The sequence below is a fragment of the Agelaius phoeniceus genome, chromosome 2 (assembly GCF_051311805.1).
Source record: "Agelaius phoeniceus isolate bAgePho1 chromosome 2, bAgePho1.hap1, whole genome shotgun sequence".
Lineage (NCBI taxonomy): Eukaryota > Metazoa > Chordata > Aves > Passeriformes > Icteridae > Agelaius > Agelaius phoeniceus.
Window position 1 is genome coordinate 75,580,408 of NC_135266.1, and position 23,232 is coordinate 75,603,639.

General features: G+C 37.1%; 1 protein-coding gene across 3 annotated transcripts in view; it reads left to right on the forward strand.

The window, feature by feature from the left end:
• The window catches only part of GUCY1A2 (guanylate cyclase 1 soluble subunit alpha 2), a 220,229-nt gene that overhangs the window by 107,709 nt on the left and 89,288 nt on the right, over positions 1 to 23,232 (forward strand). For 2 of the 3 annotated variants that reach the window (XM_077173939.1, XM_054627809.2), the window contains exon 7: positions 15,302 to 15,456. The exons of the other annotated variant lie outside the window; for it this stretch is intronic. In XM_077173939.1, coding sequence (XP_077030054.1) covers positions 15,302 to 15,456 — 155 coding nt within the window. The remainder of the gene's footprint in view (positions 1 to 15,301; positions 15,457 to 23,232) is intronic. 3 annotated transcript variants of the gene reach the window in all.

Here is a 23,232-nt window from a genome sequence, read left to right on the forward strand (position 1 = left end):
CAGCACAGGGCTAACTGGGTGGAAAAGCAGGGAGCTAAATCATGTGCTTTGATGCTACCTTCTGTTTTAAATTCTCTAGGACTGCACTGAGGTGACGTCAGAAGAACCACTTGTGACCCCCACAGAAATGGCACATTTTCAAAACTGTTTAGTTTTAGGAATCGTTTTTGGGGAAGGCTTTCAGTTGTCTCCAGGTTGAGCAGAACTGATTCCATTCTTCTGAAAAATATTTAAAAATTCATGCTAATTGTGTAATGAATTGCTTCATTTAAATAAAATCAAGGATATGTAGAGGGGAAAAAGGGACTCTTACTGTGGAGTTAGAGGCTGGTTTTATCATTACCTCATTTTTACAGCCAGGAGGGCAGAGCAAGGAAAGAGGAGATGCAGTCAAGTAAGCTGCCATCAATTAGTGCCTGAACAAAGGTTACAACAGAGCCTCCCTTCAGTCCCAAGAACACTTGAGGAGTCCACTCAGTGCATAGCTTTGAAAAATCTGCTGCAAAGAAAGATGACCAGAAATATGCTGGAACTCGGGGACAGGAAAATACAAGAAAATATCAGAGTTATCTGTTCTGGTTTGCTCCAGTTAGTTTGAGCAGCCATAGCAATCTAATGAGGGCATCACAGAAAGTGGAACTCAGCAGAAGGTGATGTATTCTTACCTCAGAAGACTCAGAGCTGGTTGGAAGCAAGGAAGGCTGGAAAGCTATTACTCTTCATTTGCCATGTTCTGACAATGTTTTATGGGTGTTGAGCACTGACATGGTTTGTGTCAGGACAGTCCTCCTTGGACTGACCTAGCAGCAGTGCTGTGATTCTGTGGCTATATTGAGTCAGGTCTGAACAAGCTTATCTTAACACAGCTTGGAGTCTGTGTTCCTCACTGAAATGTGCAGTGCAGGTAATAGCTTTAAAGGTATTCAAATTTAAAAATAGCCTTTCTCAGCGTGGCAGAAATTAGAGATACAAAGAAATTGTGTTTGCTTGGCAACATTTCCTTGTGATTAATGTGGAAGTGTACTTCCTTGTTAGCAGGCTCTTCACACATAAGCATAATTTGTAAAAAAATCTGCATGTCTATTGAGATACATTGTTCTATGATTTAGACAGACATTAATAAAATGCACAATTTAAAGGAGAAGATCTTCTTCTCCTTGCTCAAATTTGCTTATTAAGTTCAGCTGCATGAATTTGGATAGTTTTTGATTTGAAGAAAGCTTCTATTTATTTCTATAGAAATTAATTTATTTATTTCAGAGAAAAGGAAAAGAGTTTTCATTACTCTTCCCACAATTCCACAATAGGGAATGGTGTCTGTGGAAAATGTAGTCTGAACATTATTCATCTTTCCCATGGGGATTACTAGAAGTAAATTAGGATTCTCTGAATTTGCTTACAAACCAAGATCAATTTCTAAGTAACACTAAATGAAGAAAAATTGTGGTGATTTATCAGACACAGTCCACTGTAGTAGCTGCTTTATAATGAGCTTTGAGACACACCATAATGCAGTCTTTTGTTGCAAATATCTTTTGTACACACACTGCCTACCTTTTATGAATTAATTGGAATTTAACATGCTACAGCTTTGAAGTATATGAAGCCAAACCCTTAATGTGGGAAGCTTCTGGGATTTAAACACTTTTGCAATGAGAAATCTTAAATATGTTTTGACTAATTTCATTCAAGGATCATCTACAGCATTTTTATGTAAGTGAATCTCTTAATTTCATGAGCCTTACCACTCTAATTAAAAGATACATTTCAGTCCTTAGAACATTTCTAAGAGACCCATAACTTTTTTACTTGGTAATATATTTATTGTTATAGAATGTCAGTTACTGATTAGAATTTTAGCACCTAAATTTTTAAATTCACAATCACAGGCTTGAAAGGTCAATGGAAAGTAGTTAGTTTTGCTGTTGCCACTGTCACTCATGGCACAATAAGTGTGCCAGCTCTTCAAGTAGATCACTGCAACAGAAAAGGATTGATGGATTAATGGAGTTAATTTGCTTATTAAGTTCAGCTGCATGAATTTGGATAGTTTTGATTTGAAGAAAGCTTCTATTTATTTCTAGAGAAATTAATTTATTTATTTCAGAGAAAAGGAAAAGAGTTTTCATTGCTCAAGAGCTGAGGCCCTTGCATCTATACATCTATCTATATATATGAATTTGGATAGTTTTGATTTGAAGAAAGCTTCTATTTATTTCTAGAGAAATTAATTTATTTATTTCAGAGAAAAGGAAAAGAGTTTTCATTGCTCAAGAGCTGAGGCCCTTGCATCTATACTTAATGTTTTTTAGATTTTTACTTGAAGTGATTTTGTTCCTCATACTAAATGTCTCTACCATACGAAATGCCTCCATAGATCTGAAAGATCAAATGATGATTTACAAACTGATATGCCTGTAAAAGTTTGTCTTAACTTTGGTGTACATCTTGAGAAGAGCTGCTCCTTTAATTTCCTTTAACAGGGTTCTAGTTCATGCAGAACAAACCATTTTGTGAAGTGAAGCAATGTAAAGTAAATAGGGGCAGTTGGGGCAGGTGCTTCAAAGCCACGTAGGATGGTATAAAAGCACAACTACTATGTTGTACTTTGGAGTTTGCTGCCCTTTAGTGAGGTGGTTCTTCCTGTCATTCTCATGGAGGCTGAATGTGCAGCTGCCAAAGTATTTCCTGTGAAAGGGTTTGTTTTGTTAGTTATCCACAGGAAGCTTAGCTGTGATCGTCTGTGATGAGGAGCAGACCAATGCCAAAATAACATGACTAGATATGATTGCAGTGTAGTAACAGAACTGAGAGTTCATCATGAAAGGATGACTGTCTGAAATGTTTTTTTTCTAAAACAAGTGTTTTCTGTCAAGCTTGCACTATTTTGCTATTCATGGGTGTGCTTGTTACTGCAAAGTATGTTGTTGACATTGATCGTCGTATGATTATTACAGAAAGGACATTAAATATCTGAGTTTATAGCATGAGTAAAATTGGTTCAACACTGCTGCTGTCTACATTTTTTTTAGTTTTAGTAAAATTCTAAAGACAATGTGAACGAAGGTACACAATTTCTCTTTGAGCTGAAATTCAAAATTCTGGTTTTTTAAAGTGGTTTCAGAACATTAAAAAATATTTCTCCCACCCCATCTGTTCTTAAGGATGACAGGAAAACAGACTTTGCAGCCGTCATTTGAAACCCTCGAATGTAACACCACTTTTTAATTAGTTGTCCTTCAATACAGCATGATGTTAGAGTTAAAAAAGACACACATATGTTAATACATCCTGTCCATCTTCCTGTCAACATCCTCACAATGTGCTTTCCAGTGTTTCAGTAGTGCCATAATGAAATTATGTAACTTTTAGCACATTTACCTCAAAAACTTGTCACTGTCATACAGTACAGTCTATATAGGCCTAGATAAGCTGGATGTTCACCTATGACTTCATTTCAATTGTATTATTTCTAGTTGTGTCCCCATACATCCCTCTTTGATATGAACATCTTGCGCATACTGGTAGATGATTATCACGCTTCCCCTATTGAGGAATAATTAGCCAAGCTGTAAGCATTTATGGATTTTTAGTTTCCCTCTAATTAAATCCTTTCTGAAGAGATTCTTGATCTTTTCAGAAATCACAGCTGTTGACAGTACCTAGGTTTTAACTTTTAATAGGCTTAGTGTGGTTGACTAGAATTATGTAGGAAGGAACTATAGGTGTCAGATGATGTTCATAACCCCAGATTACTTCTTTCATGTGATAAGATTGCAGGCTATCTCAAATTCATTTTGATCTTCACTCAGAATTTCCCAGCTTTCTCTCTTAAATTGTGTATATTTAATTCAGAGTATATTTCTAGATACATTCAGTTTGCAGGATCCATTTACTTGCATTGTGTGTTGTTTATTGCAGATCATTAACAAAAATAGGTTATGCTGAATTTTGTTTATTACACACAACTATGAGTGAGATTTCATCTACTTTATTTCATTTATCCACAAATTTCAACTGATGTTAAAAACAAATAAAAATTGTCAAATTTTCATGATTTAATATTCACAGTCATCTTGCTCTCAGACACACTGATAAAGAACAAGGCACCAAAAAAGAAAGGAATTCTTTTTAATGAAAACGCATCTTGCATCATTTGGGAGGAAAGGACTAAAGAACAAGACTTAGAGCTAAGGGACTTGTCAGAAAAGGTTGCACCAAGAGAGATTCTTCGCCCACTTCTTGGTTGAAGAATTTGACTGGAAAAGTTTCAAATAAAGCATAATCAGTTGGGAGTAACAGCAGAAAAGAAGCAAGCAATGAGAATGCTGGATAAGCAAAATCCAGGGCTGGGGGTCTGTGCCCCTCAGCAGCCAAATGCACCCAGTTAGTATCATTAAAGGTTGGCTGGAGAGCAGTGACAAACAAGGAAGTTGTAGATATGCCATGCTACCATCTCCTACTACCTCCCAAACTAGATTAGTTTTATGTTTTCAAAAGAACATGCAAGGATAATTGAGATTTTTTTTTTCTGGTCTTACTCACACAAATAATAGCGTAAGTATGCTTAAATTTTTTCTGTATGTTTGTGGATTATAGAAATAGAAATTAATTGATAAAAGCTGGTGAAGATCTGCAGAGATAATCTTGGCTATGCATATTAATGTCTAAATTTTTGCAATTGCAAAATGCATAACCTACAGAAAAGGAATTATTATAATATATGCATTAAGATTGCTATTTTTTTATAGAAATTACAAGCCAAAAACAACTGCATGTGTTGCCATGCTTTGTTCTTTGTCAGTGTGTCTCTGAGAGAGGGATGAGTGTTAGACACAGTGGGAGAGATCATTGAATGAAATGAAGGAAAGTCATTAGACTGAACATTGAAATCTTTCCTTCCCATAAGTGATTCACCTTCATCTGAGAGCAATTAGTCTTTGTTTGGGTTTTGTCATATTCTTGACATCATCAGGCATTCATTTGCTAATTTTTTGAAAATAAGATCAAAATCTTTCTAGTCATGAAAACACCAGAAATTCAAATTTATCCTGAATCGTCTTCTTTAAATTGTAGTGCAGTTAAGAATTTTCTCTGAAGCAATTTAAACCAACAGTGAAATAGTATCTAATTCCTATTCATGGTTCGTCTGATGTTGAATAACAATCAGATATTGCTTGTAGATTTCCACCTTAAATCTAGGAATAGAAAATGTTACATTTTGCATGAGTTGCAGAGTGATTTTTCATTAATTTCATTAACCATTTTATTTACAAATGTCCTTTTTTAAACTTAGATTTTCAGTGAAGGCAACAAAGCTGTACAGAATACTCTTGCGTTCTGATCCTAGCTTTTGTTATGATTTGTTTTGTAGTGTTGAGAAAATTTGACTGACTTGCTTAAATGCTGTCTATACAGGAATCAGAAGACTCACTAAATGCTTAGATAATTTGCTAAAATCCTCAGTTCAGTGCAAACCAGCTGCCTTTCTCTTTGTGCTAATTCCCTTTGTTGTATGAAGAAGTTATTCACAAGTGTCTGGATTTGCTGTCTGAAAGACTTCAGAAAAATCATTTTATGTGAATGTGTATTTTGAACTCACTGAGGAGGAATTTCACTTTCCCTGCAAAGATCTGCAGCTTTGTGATGGTGAAGTACAAAGGCCAATAAGGAGTATTAATAAACCCCTTCCCAATTATAGCCAAGGTGAAGTCTTTTAGTCCCTTGTTTATAGATCTGTGCAGTCACAGAGCCTCATTTCCCTTTGTATGCAATCTCCACTGCCAGCTGTGGAGGTTTTCTCCTGGCATAAGAGTTGGGTAAATTTTGCAAAAATCGTTATCTTACATTGTCTTGTGTTCAGTCTATAGAAATTGCAGTTCTTAAAATCAAACTGGTGAACAAGCAAAGGAATACAGCAGCATTATCATTTTAGAGTAAGGTGCTAATGATTATCTAATACAGTGAGCTCTTCAAACATTGGAACCTATAAGATATAAAATATCTGTATGTCCCGGCTGTCATATGGAAACTTCCTTTACTTTACAGGCAGATTTATATTTATTTTTGATTTGAGCATGAGAACAAGTTGTGATGTTGCACATTAGTATTCATTTAGTATTTGCAGTTAGTATTCAAGTCTCTGTGATGGTAGCAGTGCCTTAAGTTTCTTCACAAAGAAGCAAACTATTTTTTAGCTATTAAAGCCTGCAATTCTACACAGTCTTTATACAAAGCTTGGTGTTCCCTTAGCCTTTTATCTTTCATGTGGTCATTTCTTGATTTACTGTTTCAAAAAAATCAATAAATTGGCTTTTTTCAGGTATTTGTCTATATCACAGAGTCACAGAATCACACACTTCTCAGTCTAACAGACAATACAGCCAATTAAATTGTTCAAGAAATGACTGGATGTGGCACTTAGTCTATGGTCTAGTTGATGGTGATCAGCCAAAGGTTGGTTATACTCAACAATCTGAGAGGTCTTTTCCAACATAAATGATTGTTAGACTGAGAAGTGCTGAAGGAAGCAGTCTGTCTGCTTTTCCCAACTTAAGAAAAGATACATTTTTAAAACCTGACCCACTTTTTTTTTGTTTTGTTGTTTTGGTTTTTTTTTTTTATCATGTCTACTGTGTCCATATGGAGCAGGGAGTTTAACAATTTTTTATTTTGATTGTATCTGCCTTGGTGCTGATTGCAAGAAGCTGGGGCATCCAGTAGAAACTACAGGCTTAAAATGTATCTCCTCTTTGTGCAAAAAGTATCAACATACCTTGTGGTGGTAGGGGTTTAAATGATATGGGCAACAATTAAATTTCATTAATAGTGCGGGAGCCATTGGGAAGACTCTGATACATCATTATTGTAGAGGCTAGATAAGGTTGCTTCTAGCAGTAAAACTATAAGATTGTTACAGATCAGTGGTGCTATTTAGAAGCTGCTATGATCCTTGTTGATTGGTTCCAAGCTCTTCCCAAAGCAGATCAATCTGGCTTTCATCGATGTGCAAGAACGTGTACTGTGGTCAAAAGATGAAGCGTGACTCTGCCACTGAAAGGTCATTTCAAAGATTGCAGGCTAGATTCAAAGACCATTACATTAAAACATCTGAAGAAATTTCTGCAGTTCTACAAATAGAATGATCTTCTGATGGGGTCCCATCCATCAACACCAGTATTTTTGATGATTTATGCACAAGAGTGTAGCTCATTTTACATAGAGGTAAAAGTGTGTCAACTTTGCCAGGCTGAGAGTTGAATTCATCTCACCTTTTTCAGCTGTCTGTTTATGAGGTGTCCAGGTTAAACTTAAAATTAAATGTCCCTCTCTGTTCCACCAGGAGAATTAAGACAGGTTCAAGAGTGGGTGATTCAGCCTCTCCTGTGTGCCAATTTTAAAATATGAAGAATTGCAGCCCTGAGGTTATTTACCTCCTGTGTTTAGCAGGAGTCTAAAAACCTAACTTAAATGAGGCTGGCTAACTTCTAGGTTTCTGCAATTAGGTGAAATTTACCTTAAATTACTAAATTAGGAAAAGTATCAAATGTTGATTCTTGAGGTTAAAACACTTAGGTCAAACTTTTTTTTTTAATAGAGTTTTTTGTTCCCTTAAATATTTTGAGCATGTGTCATTTATCCTTGTTAAAGTATCACCCAATCCATTCAGTATATGTCATATGATGGCACTGTGAGACAAAGATGTCCTCCTACACCAGGGATCAAAGAGAACTTTCTGATGAATATTTTTCTTTTTTGGGTGTCAGTGGTGGGGAGGCTGGGAAAAATCCTCCACTGCTATGTGGGCTTGTGTGAGTGATTAGCTCTTTTTTAAGTGCCTGCACACACAGGTTCACATAGTAATTAAATTCCTACTGTGGAAATTACTATTTAAAGAAAACAATAAAAGGTGGTTTTGATTAAATGCCCCATCAACAATGAAATGCAATGTTTTATTGGTGAGTGAGAAGCAGCTCATGAAAAAGCACATTAACTTCAATGTTTTTTCTTTGGAACAGTAGGGGAAGGATACAGGTTTTATTTTTCTGTTTAGCAGCTCTGAAAATTCTCATTTACGTCATTTAACACCCACCTCTTCACTCAAAACCCCCTCCAGTAAATAATTTCAGATCAGAAGTTTCCTTACAGATGACCCAAATCCTCTTCTAACCTAGACACTGAGCAGTGCCATACTGAATTCACATGATCCCATTTGGCTCAAAAATAACTTGCCCCAGTGTAAATTTTCCTTTGATGCTAGAACTAATGAGCTTCCAAAACCAGTCTGAGTCTTCATTTTTGTTTTTACCTCATTTAATTCTACCTCATACTGCTGATGGAGACTCACAGGTGTATAATTTTTCAACACAGGTTATGAAATACAGAGTTGTGAAATAAAGGAAGCTGCAAGGAGCCTCTGGAGGTTAACTAATCTAACCACTATTCAAAACAGAGCTAGTTTAGATCATGGCAGAAGAACTTCAAGGGAAAGAGAGAACTAATTTCATCCTTCAAGTCTGGGTCTTCTTTATGTAGAAATGATTCATAGCTCCTTTTCCCACATTCAGTAGAAGTGACTGTATGCCAAGACCATAGCCCAGGGATGTACATATGCAAAGTGCATCACATTGGTTATAATTTAATTGCATCTTTTTTGCACAAACCACATGATTGCCTTACCCAATAATTACTTAAAATGGATTTATTGATCCCAAGACATTCACTCTTTATTAGTTTATGACTTTATTTTTCATTGTCCTTGTATAATTTGCTGTGTATTTAGCTTCAGATGGGTTGAATAATTCTTTGAGTAAAAAATCTAGGAAATTCTGATTAGAAAAGAAGTTAAGTGTTTATTTCTCCAAATGATGTTCAAATGGGGGGGGGGGGGGGCGGGGGAAGGGGAATATATTATCCTGTAGTTTAGTTCTATAGAACACCTTGTGAAATTCAAGTGATCCAAATTTTCCTCTGAGCAGGTCTGTTCCTTGGCAACAATTCTGTAGTGAGCTGTACTGTCATATGTCCCTTTCCAGAAAGGCACTGTGATATTTATAAATCTATCTAAGAATACAGATAACCCACACACTAAAGCATATGTCAGGACATAGCTGTCAGTCCTATCAACCTGCAGTCCTCTGAAGGAGCAGAAAGGCACATTGACTCACCAGTGTGGGGCTCTGATTTTAGACCTCTGAGCTCTGGAGAGTCTCTTTTACATTGAGACATTTTGCAAGTAAATCTCCCTGTGTAAGGCATTTGTTGGGATTTACAGATAGTGCTGCTGTAGAAGCTTCTAGAAAATGTTAGAGCAGAAAACACCCTACAGAATTTGGCAGATTCTGTTTGGAATAATCTGGCTCTGTGTCATGGACTAATAGCTAAGACACCATGCAAGAGGTGACTTTGTCCTTTCTGAAGGACACTGCAAGGACAGAAGGGAGAAGCTCCATACTGAAACACAGAATATCAATCAGTATATTAGGCCAGAAAGTGAGGAATGCTTTTGTCTAAGAAATGTTACTGTACAAATACCAATGTACATTATTGAGGCTGAGACCAAAAGTTCTGATCCAGCAGAATGCTTTCTATTGTATTTAATTGCTTTTCTGGCTTGGGCCATCCATGTGCCTGGAACTATTTTCATGCAGCTACTGCCTTGTGCCAGCCCTGAGCTCTGCTCAGCTTAGCACAAAGTCTTGAGCAGCCATCAGTCAGTCATGTTATTGAGGCTTGAAAAGCTCCAGGTTGGCTGAGTGAGGGATCACTTCTGCCCATGGTTGTTTTCCAAGCTGTGTCACCTACTTCCCAGGCTGCCCTCTCTCCTTCATCTGTGTCTGTGTAAGGCAGACAATTCTGAGAAAATGGATTGTGTGTCCTTCTGGATGCAGTTAACCTGTGAGACAACCTGAGACTTCTCTTTCTAGCATGGGAGTGTGTTTTTCAGAGTGTGAGAACTGTTTATTAAGGTCCTTCTTTCCTTGTGTGTAGTGGGAAGAAAGAATGTATGCTGAAATGTTACTGTAATTCATATTTGAGGAGGAACAGAACATCAAACACCTTTTCTCTACAAAAAAGAATTTCTTTTGGCTCAGGAAATCCCTGAACTAAAAGTTGCTGGTTGCAGAGAGAGAACTTTGGAAATGAGCATGTTTTTTTGTCTGCTCTTATGAGAAGACAGGTTTCATGGTTACCTTTAGTGTGAGTTGGAAAGTCTGCTTGCATGTTTTAGTATCAACTACTCTTTACTGGAAGACAAAAAGAAAGGTACCCACAGACTCTTCTTCTTCCTACTTTTCCCTTCAATTTATTCAACAATCCCTTTATTAATTAGACCACAGAAAAATGGTTCAAGCTGTAATGTTTCCTGAAAGGAAAAATAGGCCGATTTTAAACTATTCCTCAAGCTTCTTATGTACATGGTGCTATGCAAAAATATTTGCAGTCCTTTTCAGCTCAGAAATCATTCTTCACAGTCATACCCTTATGCAATTTTCCATGCTATTGCCTATTAGTCTTTTTTTCTGAATAAAGCGTGAATTATGCTTTTTAAAATAGATTTGTAAGCCCATAACGAAAATTGCAAATATTTTTGCAAAGCACCATGTACATATGAAGCTTGAGGAATAATTTGAAACCTGCTTAATTTTCCTTTCAGAAATCATTAAGCTTGAACCATTTTTCTGTGATCTAATCAATATTAATGTATTCTATTGCTTATCAATATGCAAACATATATTGGTCAAAGAATTTTAGATTTGAGGAGGTTTCCAAAACATTCTTTGGAATGTGCTATTTCTCAGACTGTCTTTCCACTTGCATCTAATTTTTGTCTTGAAAACTATGTGGAAAAATAAGGAAAGAGGAAGGAGAATACATTTTTCAAAAAGGTTTCAAAAGAGAAAAAACTCAAGAGCTCTGACCATAATGAAAATGACTGGATTTTTCTTTTTTTTTTTTTTTTTTTGAGAGTACTGATTAACAGAAAAAGCTATTAAGAAGCAAATTAGCAATGATGAAATTTACTTCAGGCATGCCACTGCATTAATTTACTGTTATTAAAATATTTTTGCCACTTGCCTATAAAGTTAATTTTCGATGGGTTGTGAATTTTCAGTGTTGCATTTACTCTCATCTCAGTTGGAATGGGCTTTATTTTGATGTAAGAGTGCAGTTTTCAGTATCGTGCCTAAGAAGGCATTCAGGCAATTGCAAGTAATTGAAATTGAAGAGCAGATAAAAAAGAAACAAAACTAAACAAAGCAAAAACCCCAGCTCTTCTAGATATAAAAGAAGAAAATCATGCTTTGGCAATGAGGAGGTGTAAGAAGTAACATACATTTTTTTAAGATTTGGACATCAGAAGAATTCAGTAATAGAATGTTCAATTCAGAAAAAGAACAAATATTTTTTTTGTTGTTCATCCTTGTTCTTGTTTGTTCTTGACTTTCCTCTTGCAGTCTAGTCTGCACTATCAGTTCTCACTGATACCACTTCTGGCACATTTCCACCGGTCATTTTAGATGGTGACCAATGCTTCTCATTTTTCTCATCTTTCTTTATGAATCTTCTTCTTTATCTCCACTAAACAAAATCACTATCCTTCTGGTCACTCAGGTATTAGACATTTCTGCTCTTTGTGCCTTATCCAGTAAGAAATATTCAAATACTGCTACTTTGTTAATACAAGCTTTGGAAGCTTCTTTTGCTTCGCACATAGCCACGTCTTTCCTCTCACATTGCATTGATCAATGCAGGCTGCTTTTCTTTTACACCTCTGACTCATCAGCTTTTCTCCACTTCACTATTACCACAGCTCTTGCAGAGATCAGATCTGTTAATCTTTTTTTCTTGTTTTTCATTGCACTCAGTTCAAGTTGTCCCTCTTCATCTAAAAGATCTCTCACAATTTTCTCAGTATTTTTCCCACCTGTTCATGTCTGTTTTGCCATTGTGCCTTCCAGGATAATGCTTTAGAAATGTTGTTGGCTTTTGTGGATCTCTTCACTGTTCCTTACCTCTTGGAGGAATGGTATTTACTGGTTGTTTTTTTTCACAGCTGTCTTCTTTTTGTGATAGTTTCCAAAGAGTCACCTTTCCATTTGTGTGCATAATGCATCTGAATTTGGTTCAGCTAAGACTTCCCTATTATCCTTAGCCAAATAATTAAGGACATACAAAGGAGCAGTTGGTACAGATGAAAACCATGCATTTTATTAAAAATGCTCCATTTAAAACAGTTAATAAATGTATAATTTGTAGTACACATCTATTTAAAGGAATAAACAGAGTTATGATAGACAAAAATTGCATCCTAGTGTTGTCACCTCATTTGCACTTTCTGTGCTATTTTTAATATTTAATGGTGCCTGTTCTGAGAGAGCACTGGTAAGGGCTACATGTACAATATAGCCTGGGAACTATAACTTTATTTGTGTAACTGTTGTTGGTATTGTTCTAAGTTATGTGGTCTAGGCAGATTTTCTTTACTGCAAAGGTAATGTGAAAGGTTGATGTGCCCCAGTAAGTGCCTTCTTGTTAATAATTTGATCACATTTTTTTTTCTTTGTAAAAAAGAGCCTGAAGCTGTTAACACAACAGTTTTCAACTCTGTGAGGAAAAGACCAGAACAACAAATCTGCAAATGAAGTAAAATCTTGAAAAGACACTTTTAAGTAAACATATTTCTCTAAAAGTACTATAGGACCAATATATTGGTTATTCTTGGTATAATAAGGCACACTTTATGGCAAGAGCATCAGTGTTTGCAGGCTCTTTTCTTGTAGAGAGCTGTATAATAAAGCAGATGCGGAGCTTTATTGTAAGGCATTCTTAGTGTAATTTATGTCTAAGTTTTATTGAGAAAGCCTACAGCAACTTTCTTCCAACAAATGAAAACTTCAGCTTTTGACTCTCTCTATGCAGTTTAACCTGTGTTTGTGAAACTGTATCTACCTTTTTCATTGTAGGAGCAAGTGTTTTTTAAAAATCTCTTAAGATAGTACAGAAGAACCCTCATGTATGAGGGTTGAAGCACTGAGTAATAAAAACTGTATGGCCATATAAAAGGAAGCAATGAAAAGGAAAGAATGAAAGTAACAAAACAATCAACAACAACTTCAGCTTTCACTGCGTATATTGCAAAAGCAAATTTTATTTTCTTAGTATGTTTTTTACTGTCATATTTTCCATCCACTCTAATGTATACTCTTATTCCTGTGTTTTTAGAGGAAAACAAAGCTAATACTTTTCCTTACAGTTTCAATCTGGCCTTTACATGATTGAATGTACTGTGGAAGAGGTCAAGCACACAGTTAATTTGTGATTTTTAAATAAACATGCAGAGTAGCAAAGGAACAAATGGGTTTCATTAGCTCTGTTCCTAAAATTGTGTGCAAAATGACTAAGTCACCTCCCATCTCACAAGAACAAGACATTGTAAATAGGTTGTTTATTATTTATTGAAAGCATGCTCATTGTTATGTGAGCAAGACTTCCTGCCCATAGTCTTTCACTGAGGGCAGGTACTGACCTCACTTACAGGGAGAACAGCTGTTTACCCAATTCATGACTGCAGGAGCACTTTTTTCCACTGGTAATGGACAGTGGAGTTTAAATGTATGTTGTAGCAAAAGCAGGAAATCTTATTGCTCCAAAAGATGACCAAAATAACCCAAGTGTTATGAATTTGCACAAATGTTAGCAGGCAAACTAAGTTGGTGGATGCTTCCCAGCCCTATGGAAGAGAGGGTTTGAAGGATTTCTGTGTCTGCCTTCCAAACCATAGTAAAGGTTTGAAAGTTCAATTAAAGTGAACTTTTAAACTTAAAGAATCACTAAAGTGATTGTTATTCACAGATTTAAAAAAGAAGAAAGAAGGCGAGAGAAACAAACAAACCAAACTACCTAGTCTGTAATTAACAGTCTTGTGAAGATTGAGGGTTTTAGGTTGCCTGTGAGAATGTTGTAAGTAGTATCAAATGCAGAACATGTCCTTAGATTATGCAGGAGTTTACTGTATAGCAGATATAATTCTGAACCCATTGTCTGTGACACATAAGAGAGGAACAAAATTAGAAGAGTGCTTAGCTGCATGATGGAAGTCTTGGGCATGTGGGAAGAACCATAGTCAGTGAAATAATGTGGGGTCCCACATGTTCTTAGAACTTCATGGACACCAATGTTATCAAATGCTGGCATTTTCTTTACATACAAAAGGAGTAACAATGATTTTTTTTTTAAAATGTGTATTTGAGTCCATATGTATTTTTTATTAAAAAAATAGGGACTGATGGACAAAAGGACAGTGCAATAACTGTGAATTAAGTAAGTAAAAGGACCATATTGAGTACAGTGTTAGGTAAGTCACTCATTCATACCCCATCAGACCCTCTTAGTAGCTGCTATTTATTTCCTTCACCTTAAGTTTTTCAGCAGTCCAGTTGCTATGAGCAAGAGTATCCTCAGAAGATATAAATATCTTCTTTTTAATTTTTAACTGTTTTAAAGTTAACAAGAGAAAAAGACTTCCCTATCTGTAAAAATCATTTTCTTGGCAAACACAATTGATAGCTAAAATGTATGCAGAATAAATCTCTGATTATTCATTCTGAAGGAAACTTGGATGGTGACTCTGAGCTGTACAGGTCTATGCAATTGCCAGATCTCAGACAGTTACAGGGAATGATTGCTGAAATAGTCGCATGGGTTTTTTAATTTGCTGGGGATTTATTCCTCCTTATTTTGAGGAGGATACAATTACCTTTAAAATCATTGGTGCCTCAGTCTTCAGCATTCTCACCACTGCAATATCTCTCTTTCTGACAAAGTGATAAAGACCTTAGACCCTGAAGAGTTTGGAAGAAAAATATGGAGGAGATAAAACTTAACTACTCTTCCTGCCAGTTTGAGAAAAACTGGCTATTACTTCAAAGCCTGTGCTAGAAGTGGTGGCAAAAATAACCTCTGTAATGTATTTATTTGTGTAATTAGATGGCTGCTGTTGCAGTAGCTCTGGATGATCCCAACCTATTCTGTTCATGATCTCTATTTTGACTGTCACAGTCTCCAGCAAATGTGCAGAAGAAAATGTTTTTAGTGAAAAGGTGATAATCTTTTTGTTCTTTCTTTTAACTGCATCTGATCTAAGCTAGAGGAGTAGAAGAGTCTGGGTTTTTTTCCACTTCACTTTCTTCTTTCGTTTACTCTTTATTTGAAAGGTTGCTCGTAGCTGAGTCCTAATGACCTTGCCCTTGGTGGCCCAGGAGAGGCAGCCTGATGTGGATCTCATGTGTTTTTCCAGATGAGGATAGGCATTCACTCAGGTTCGGTGCTGGCCGGCGTCGTCGGTGTGAGAATGCCGCGCTATTGCCTCTTTGGGAACAACGTCACCCTCGCGAGCAAGTTCGAGTCAGGAAGTCACCCACGCCGCATCAACGTCAGCCCCACCACGTACCAGTAAGTCCTCTTCACCCTTTCTTTCCTATTGGTTTTGTTCCAGCCTGTTTTCAGTTCCATCCTGTAACATGCTCTGTCCTCAACACATGGAATTCAACAGAAAGTTGGTAGGGCATCGGGAGAGAGGGAAGAGGCATTGCGTGGGGATGTCTGTCTTCTGTTTGCAGATTTGTATCAGAATGTGCAAAGAAGTCAGGCATTGGAGGCAAGGAAGCACAACAGAAAAGCCAGCTATTCCTGCTAAAAATAATATGTAACAGAACAAGTGGGAGATATCTCCCAAAGTGATGTAGTTGTATGCACTATTACAGCTTTTGACTTGGGATTTGGGTTCCACCCGCTAAACACATTTCATGAAAGTGAGCACACTCCCATTGTCTCAGAAGAAAGTCGTATTTTGCCAGTAAGGCCAAGAGATAACAAAGAGATTTAATGCTTTCTTGAAAACAAAATTTCTTATTTAGCACTGTAAAGGCACACTTGATAGAAGCATTCTCATAATGTAGGAAAAAAATACGAAAATGGCAAAGCATTATCCCTAGCGTTTTGAAGAAATTATGCAAATGGATAGAAGGCTTGATTAAATCTGGTTATGAGGAACAGCTCCTAAATAAAAAAGGTGTTCCTTATTGTTCAAATTTGACAGTTTGACTATTAGAATTTCTACTGTTTAGAGTACAGCTGATGCACTCACTTTTTTTTTGGCAGGCTATCTCAATCTTCCAGTGTTCTGTATCTGAAGTAATTTTCTGAAGGTTTTTAGACTGTGGTAAATCTGTACACAGTTGCTCAAACAATATTGGTTTTCTTTCTTTTTTTTTTTTCCTATTCAGAACTGTGAATCTTAAATCTTTTCCCCCATAGCTATTTATATAAATAAAAATTTTAAATGGGATTTCTTCATCTGAGTATTGAAGTGTCTGCTATGCTAAAATGTGAATCAGTCAGAAATTAAAGTTAAAAGTAATTAAACTAGTGCATAAAGTGACATTCTTCTGAAGAGCCCATCCATTTGAGATCATATTTTGAGAATGAAGCAAGTGTAACAAATTGAACAAGAGGTAGAATAAATGAATAGGGTTTGAATCATAAAGTGAACAGAAATCAATTCATACAACTGTCTGGTAACATGCAAGAGAAGGACAATCTATTCTTTTCCTTATTCGTCCCAATCCAATCTATTATTGTTTACAGAAGACATTTTCATTTAAATAAAAATAAATCAAATAAATATATAGGATATTTCTGTTTGGAGCTTGGTATAATTTGAAAATTAATTGGTTTTGGCACCTTCCATTAACAGCATTCTACAGTGTTTGACTCTTGGTCATCCACTATGGGATAGAAGGAACCCTCTAAAACCTGGTTTGGATACTCACCATAATTTTGTTTACCATTTGTGCTCCAGTTGCAAAAATTACACAGTAGCAGGACCTTTGGTGTGTAATTTGTGGTCTGGCAAAAGGTGACCAAGGCCCTGTGACAGGGAGCTGGACTTCTCTTGAGTAGGATCAGTTCTTATCAAGTGCTGTTCTCCAGCCTCAGATAGTCTTCAAGATACTCTGAAAGTGCAGTCCAAACTTTTTCAGGAGATCTTAGCACTTCACAAATGTGGTTCATGGGACTGATTTCACTTGGGGCTACGGTGTTGCTTGCTCATGTTTGTGTCCCTGAGAGCAGAAACTGGTGAGCTAGACAGCTTTATGGAAATATAACTAGAGAGCAGCTTTGGGACCTATGATGCACAGAACTCTCTTCATGCTGGGTCCAGAGTCACTTTCCATGTACCAGTGCACAGTGCCAGTTGTGCTGAATTTGCTTATGAGTGATAGATACAGCACCTCCTCTGTGGGACACAAATTTGTGGTCATTGAAAAGCCTGATTTAGCTGAAGATGTTTCTGTTCATGCAAGAGGGTTGGACTAGAAGGGCTTTAAAGGTCCCCTCCAATCCCATTGATTCTGTGGCTCTGTGAGTGTATTTTCTTTTCATCACAGTGCTGATTAAAAGACTGTTCTGAAAGTTAGTTTGAGGGCCTGTGTATGGAGCTTGTTAGAAATCTGTGGGTTTGTGCTGCCCTTTTTCTGATTCCTATTACATTCTGGCGCAGGGAAGGTGGCTTCTCTTCACCATTGTCTCATCTCTGCCTGGCTGCCACTGGGCATTTTGTACCATGGCAAGTCAAATGTGAGTCACCTTGGAGAGCATTCTTACTAAGTCCTAGGCACCAAAACTGGAGTCAGATCTTCTCACCCTGCATATCTCTCAGGCTGCATCAAAACTGTTTTTTTTTTCACTTCCCTTTAATCCTAGAAATCCATTATGAATAGTACCATTTTTTTCACAATTGCTGAACCTTTTATGACCCTCATGTCTGTACTTACCTTGCAGACAGTTATCAGTGTAGACTGTTGCTTCAAAAAGGGTAGAAAGTAGAAAGGTGACTGATTATGTAGTAATGCTGTAACATAAAATTGCAAAACAATACACAACAAAATACAGAATTATTGCTGTTTTTTATCTGTACTCAGTAAACAATCTGCTATTAAAGTGTTAAAGTGAAAAAATTCAGTGCTTGATTCAGAGAACTTGCAGTGGAATTAACAGGCTAGACACATGGTTACAGGTGAAGGAAGTAGAAATGGCAAGAAAATATATGTTTGAGATGCAATTATTGAAAATGAGTGGCTAAAATTAGGGATTATCAGGATAGGATCAATTTTTTATTACAGGCTTGAGAAATTATGTGAAAAGATAAAATTAATGTGCATGGGGCAACTTGAAAAGTTGATTTCAAACTATACCTTCTGGCATAGTTGGAAGCTGGAAAACAAACCGGGAAGAAGTCAAGAAATAACACTGTTGACACAGTGGCCAGAAGAGACTGCAATTACAAAACACTCAAAGGGAAAGAATTATTCAGAGTTTCTGATAGTGATTTGAGAGATTTAACAGAATGTCTTGGTGGTGTCCAAATCAAAAAGTAGTGATCTGATGCACCCATATATAATTTTTCTTAAATATAATTTGTATGAGTATATATTTATTGTGTATAAATAAAATGACTAATCACAAACTGAAAATATATATGCATCCATATATAATTTTTCTTAAATATAATTTGTATGAGTTTATATTTATTGTGTATAAATAAAATGACTAATCACAAACTGAAACAGTATTTATATTCTGTTAAATTCTTCTATCTGATCACACTGCGCTGCTGTGCACTTTGTTAATACTTCTCTTGTTAATATTTCTATTATCTAAGAATAAGTATTTTCCAAAGTAGATGATTTTGCAGTCATTATGAAAACAACAGAATTTTCAATTATATGAAACTACTGGCATTAATCATCACGTGTTTGTGTCTACCATGGCCCCTGATGGAAGTTTTGATACAACTTTTTTAAAGCAAGCAAACTTTTATAAAGCTTGGAACATGTCCAATACTTATCAGCTTTCATTTTACTGGAAAGATTATGCATCCTAAAGTGTCATCAGCATTCAAATAATAATCACACCTCAGGATACCTATTACTGGTTACAGACACTTCCCTTCAAGCCTGTAATCTGCCTAAGTAAGAATCAGAGTCTAAAATGGTAAGTACAAGGTGTGATGTTTGTTGCTTAGCAGCAGCAGTGAGCCTGGGGCTGTCTTGCTCCAGTTACACCTGCCTGGGCAGAGCTCTGCTAGGTGTGAAACAACAACTTTTACAAAGGTGGACTTTGCATTTTTTGAATCTGAAACATCACTTCTCTTTGAAATATCCTGTTCACTTGAATCAGACAGGTCTTTGGACACAAGGATCACAGATCCCCATTTGCTTTGAATCACTGAGCATTGTGAAATTAAATCACTGGAATAGCACTGGTAAAACTCCCAGTGAAAAATGTGGAAGCTGGAGAGGAAGTTGAGCATCCCAGACTGGTCGCTGTATAAACATATGGACAGAAAAGAATAGGAAAAGAAGTTTATTTAATTAATCAACATTATCCTGAATTGAATAAAATTACCCTATTTTCCATAGTCAGAAAGGAAGCACAGTAAGATTTATGAGGCTCTTCAGCACAGGAAAGAAATCAAATATTTTTTAGTTTTTTGTTTCAGCTTTTAATAATTACTTTTATGAGATATTAATATAATATACCCACATTTGTCTTGTTTTCCTTGTAGTGTTGCAATGTAATGCTTTGGGAGTTCTAAGAGATTATCAAAAGCAGGTAAACATAGTTGCTCCTGTTTGTCAAGTAACTCCTATTTAAGAATGAATTTTTTTTTCCTCTTCTTTCTACCTCTAGTCTTTTGCAGCATGTATTTCCCCTTTGGAGAATGTGCTTCTGGCACTCAGTGCTGGGTACAGGTACTGTCCATTATCACATGTTGGGCAATGCATCTGGGACCTGAGCTTAGGCAAAGATCAACAGCCTGTATCCCACATCTTTATCTTGATTTAGGAGAGAGTGTGTGTGTGCCTCATTATTGAGCTGGGTGAGGGCATTGTGTGTTCATCTGCATAAATTGCTCCTCAGCCTTTAAAATTGATTAAAACTGATGTAGGTTTTTAATAGGTTTTTCACAGAAAGTTGTATGAAAGAAGTTTTATGTAATTAAGAAATATTTCTATGCTTCCCTCTTTACAGGGATTTTAAATTAAAATTAGGCTTTTCTTTAAACTCTTATTGGTTTTTATTTTTATCAAATTCTTTTTCCTACAAGTTATATCTATTTATATGTATCATTTCTTCTGCAGGTTATAGCTATCCCTACATTTATATTTTTCTGCCTCCTATGGTCAAACCAATGGGCTTGCTCTCCCAAGAGCCTTATTTCAGATTTTATTTCTCAGCATCCTTTAAAAAAACCTGTTGGTTTTTATGTTGGTCAATTCACTATGTATGTTTTCAAGAGATGTTGGTGGACAGACAATTTAGTTTTGGGCAGATTGGGAATACAACTTATTCACGGGCACAAAAAATTACTGCTAGTCTAATTTTAGAAGCATAGTCAAAACACACTGTTTTTTCTTGGGTTTCTGCTCCCAGTGTCACCTGCTTCTGTGAGGCTGCACCCCCATAGTCACTGTGTTTTGTGATGCTGGTCCTTGGGCCTCTGGTGTCTGTCTGTGCTGTGCTTTGTGACACTGTATTTTTGTTCAAGGTTCACTCTACACAGGATAGCTGTGCTGGATCACTGTTCAGTAGTTAACAGTGTATGTTACCCCACAGTTTCACACAGCTGATCTAAAGCTAAAACATCTTTAGGAAAAAGTCATCTGTTGGCTACACAGCTGTTAAAACTACAAAAAGCTCAAGCCTGCAAATATCCAGGCAGGTCCTGAGGCCAGCACTGTTACATGAGTGTAAAGCCTGAGGCCTTTTAGTAGCAAACCTGTGCACTGAGCCTCTGATGTCCCAAACAGAGAGCAGAAAACCAATATTCTTTTTGCTTAGGTGAGAGAGGAAAAAAGTGTTAAAGGTCAAAGATGGACAATCACCATTCTTAGCTGCATGTGGTTTGCAATATATTCCATTAAGAATCATGACTGGCCCTTTCATAATCCCCCACAGTTGACCTGTATGAAGAAGGGACACCAGTACTCTAACTTTCATAGTTTAAAAAGTAATAAATGCAGTGTGAAATTAATTAGGTAGAGATGTAGTCAGGGTTTTTTTTTTCCATTCTCGCTATGTTTATAGCATGCACAGAAACTGAGGGAGAAATTCAAACCTGCTAAAGTTTAGAGCCAAGTGCACTGATTTTTTAGCATTACAATAGCAAATTCATATGTTTATACAGAGTATTTTAAGAGCAGCCTTCCAAAATTTCTAGTGAGTGCTGTAACAATTGATTATCTGTATTCATATGGAAACAAATGAGCTGTTTTATGTTATCAAGAAGATGCCCAGTTGGTGAAGGAAGAAACTTGTTACCACCAAGGAAGGGAGCAGCAGTCCAACAGGAGACAGTCTTCTCATAGCCTGTTTGAAAAGCCATTAAAATTAGATTTTCCTAATTATACCAGTTAATGGGCAGATGCGAGCAAGGTTAACTAAAGGTTTTACAGTAGTTTTAGAGTTAAGGCAGAAAGAATCCTTTTCTTTTGTTGTTTCACTCCCTGTGATAGATAGGATTTATGGAAGATTGACCTGGCCAATGGTGCATACTGTTTAGGAGTGCAGTGCATAGTTTTCTTTGTTGTAGAGCATTTTATTTCTCTTAGAACTTTTGTTCAGTTTTGGTCAATGCAGACCAATTTTCCTAAAAAAAGTTCACATTGAAGTTTAGTTCTGAGTGGATGCTTTTGTGCTCTGATTCAGCAATCCAGTGAAAAGTACAAAAGCCTGACATCTCTGAGAGATGGAGGGGAAAACTGTGGCCATGGAGGGGGTTAAGGATCTTCATGGGCAACATGCACTCAGTATAGAGGGCTTTGTAACAAATAATTCTGCAATAGCAAGTCTCTGTTAGTTCAAATGGGAGTGATGAGCAATCACCATTTCTTACTTCAAATTGGAGGGCTAGGCCAAAAGAATCATAGGAAGTTTAATGAGGGCAAGTGCCAGATTCTGCACATGGGACTCAGCTACTTGTGTAGACTGGGGAATGAGAGGCTGCAGAAAAGCACTGTGGAAAGGGACCTGGGGGTCCTGGTCGGTGACAAGTTGGACATGAGCCAGCAGTGCCCTGGCAGCCAGGAGCTGTGGGGGCATCAGGCACAGCATGGCCAGCTGGGCAAGGGAGGGGATTGTCCTGCTCTGCTCTGGGGCGTGGGGCGGCCTCACCTCCAGTGCTGGGGGCAGTTCTGGGTGCCACAGCATAAATAAACCATTGAACTATGGGAGAGGGTCCAAAGGAGGGTAAAGGGTCTGGAGGGGAAGCTGTATGAGGAGTGGCTGAGGTCACTTAGTTTGTTCCACCTGGAGAAGAGGAGACTGAGGGGAGACCTCATTGCAGTCTGCAACTTCCTCATGAGGGGAAGCAGAGGCACAGGCACTGATCTCTTCAGTCTTGTGACTGAAATCAAGAAAAAGGCATGAAGCTGAGTTGGGAGAGGTTTAGGCTGGATATCAGGGAAAGGTGCTGCACCCATAGGGTGGCTGGGGACTGGAACAGGCTCCTCAGGGAAGTGATTGCAGCACTGAGCCTGAGAGAGTTCAAGAAGTTTGAACAGCACACTCAGGCTCATGGTGTGAAGCTTGGGGATGGTCCTGTGCAGGGCCAGAGTTGGACTTGATATTCATCATGGGTCTCTTCCAACTCAGCATATTCAGTGATTCTATGGTTTTCTGAATATAGAAACCATAGTGATGATGATGTGACTGTTTCTTGCCAAGATAGTTTGAAATATAATTACTGTATCATTTCATCTATGTGAAGAAAGAGCTACAGCTTTTAAAAGCTTCTTCAAGATTCCCCCTAAGTATGATCCCAATTTTCATTCACACACAGACATCCTGATTTTTTTTCTTAAATGAATTAGCAGAAGAGAAAAAAAAATAGGATAATTCTCAGATACTCTCTCTTTTTGTCTGAAAGCAAGAGCATTCCCAGCAAGGAAGGGACAGAACAAGAATTTTAAAAGCTCTGGAAGATTTCAGGTTAGGAGGAGAAGGTGTCAAAGTTAATCAACTGCAAATCACTGTTTAAGAAATTCTTCCTCCCCTGAAACATCATTGAAGAAGACAAGCTGAGGGCAGACCTAATTCCAGGCAATTTATAGGAATGCCTGAGTACCTTGACCCTCACAATTTGAGCTCTGAATTGTAAATTGT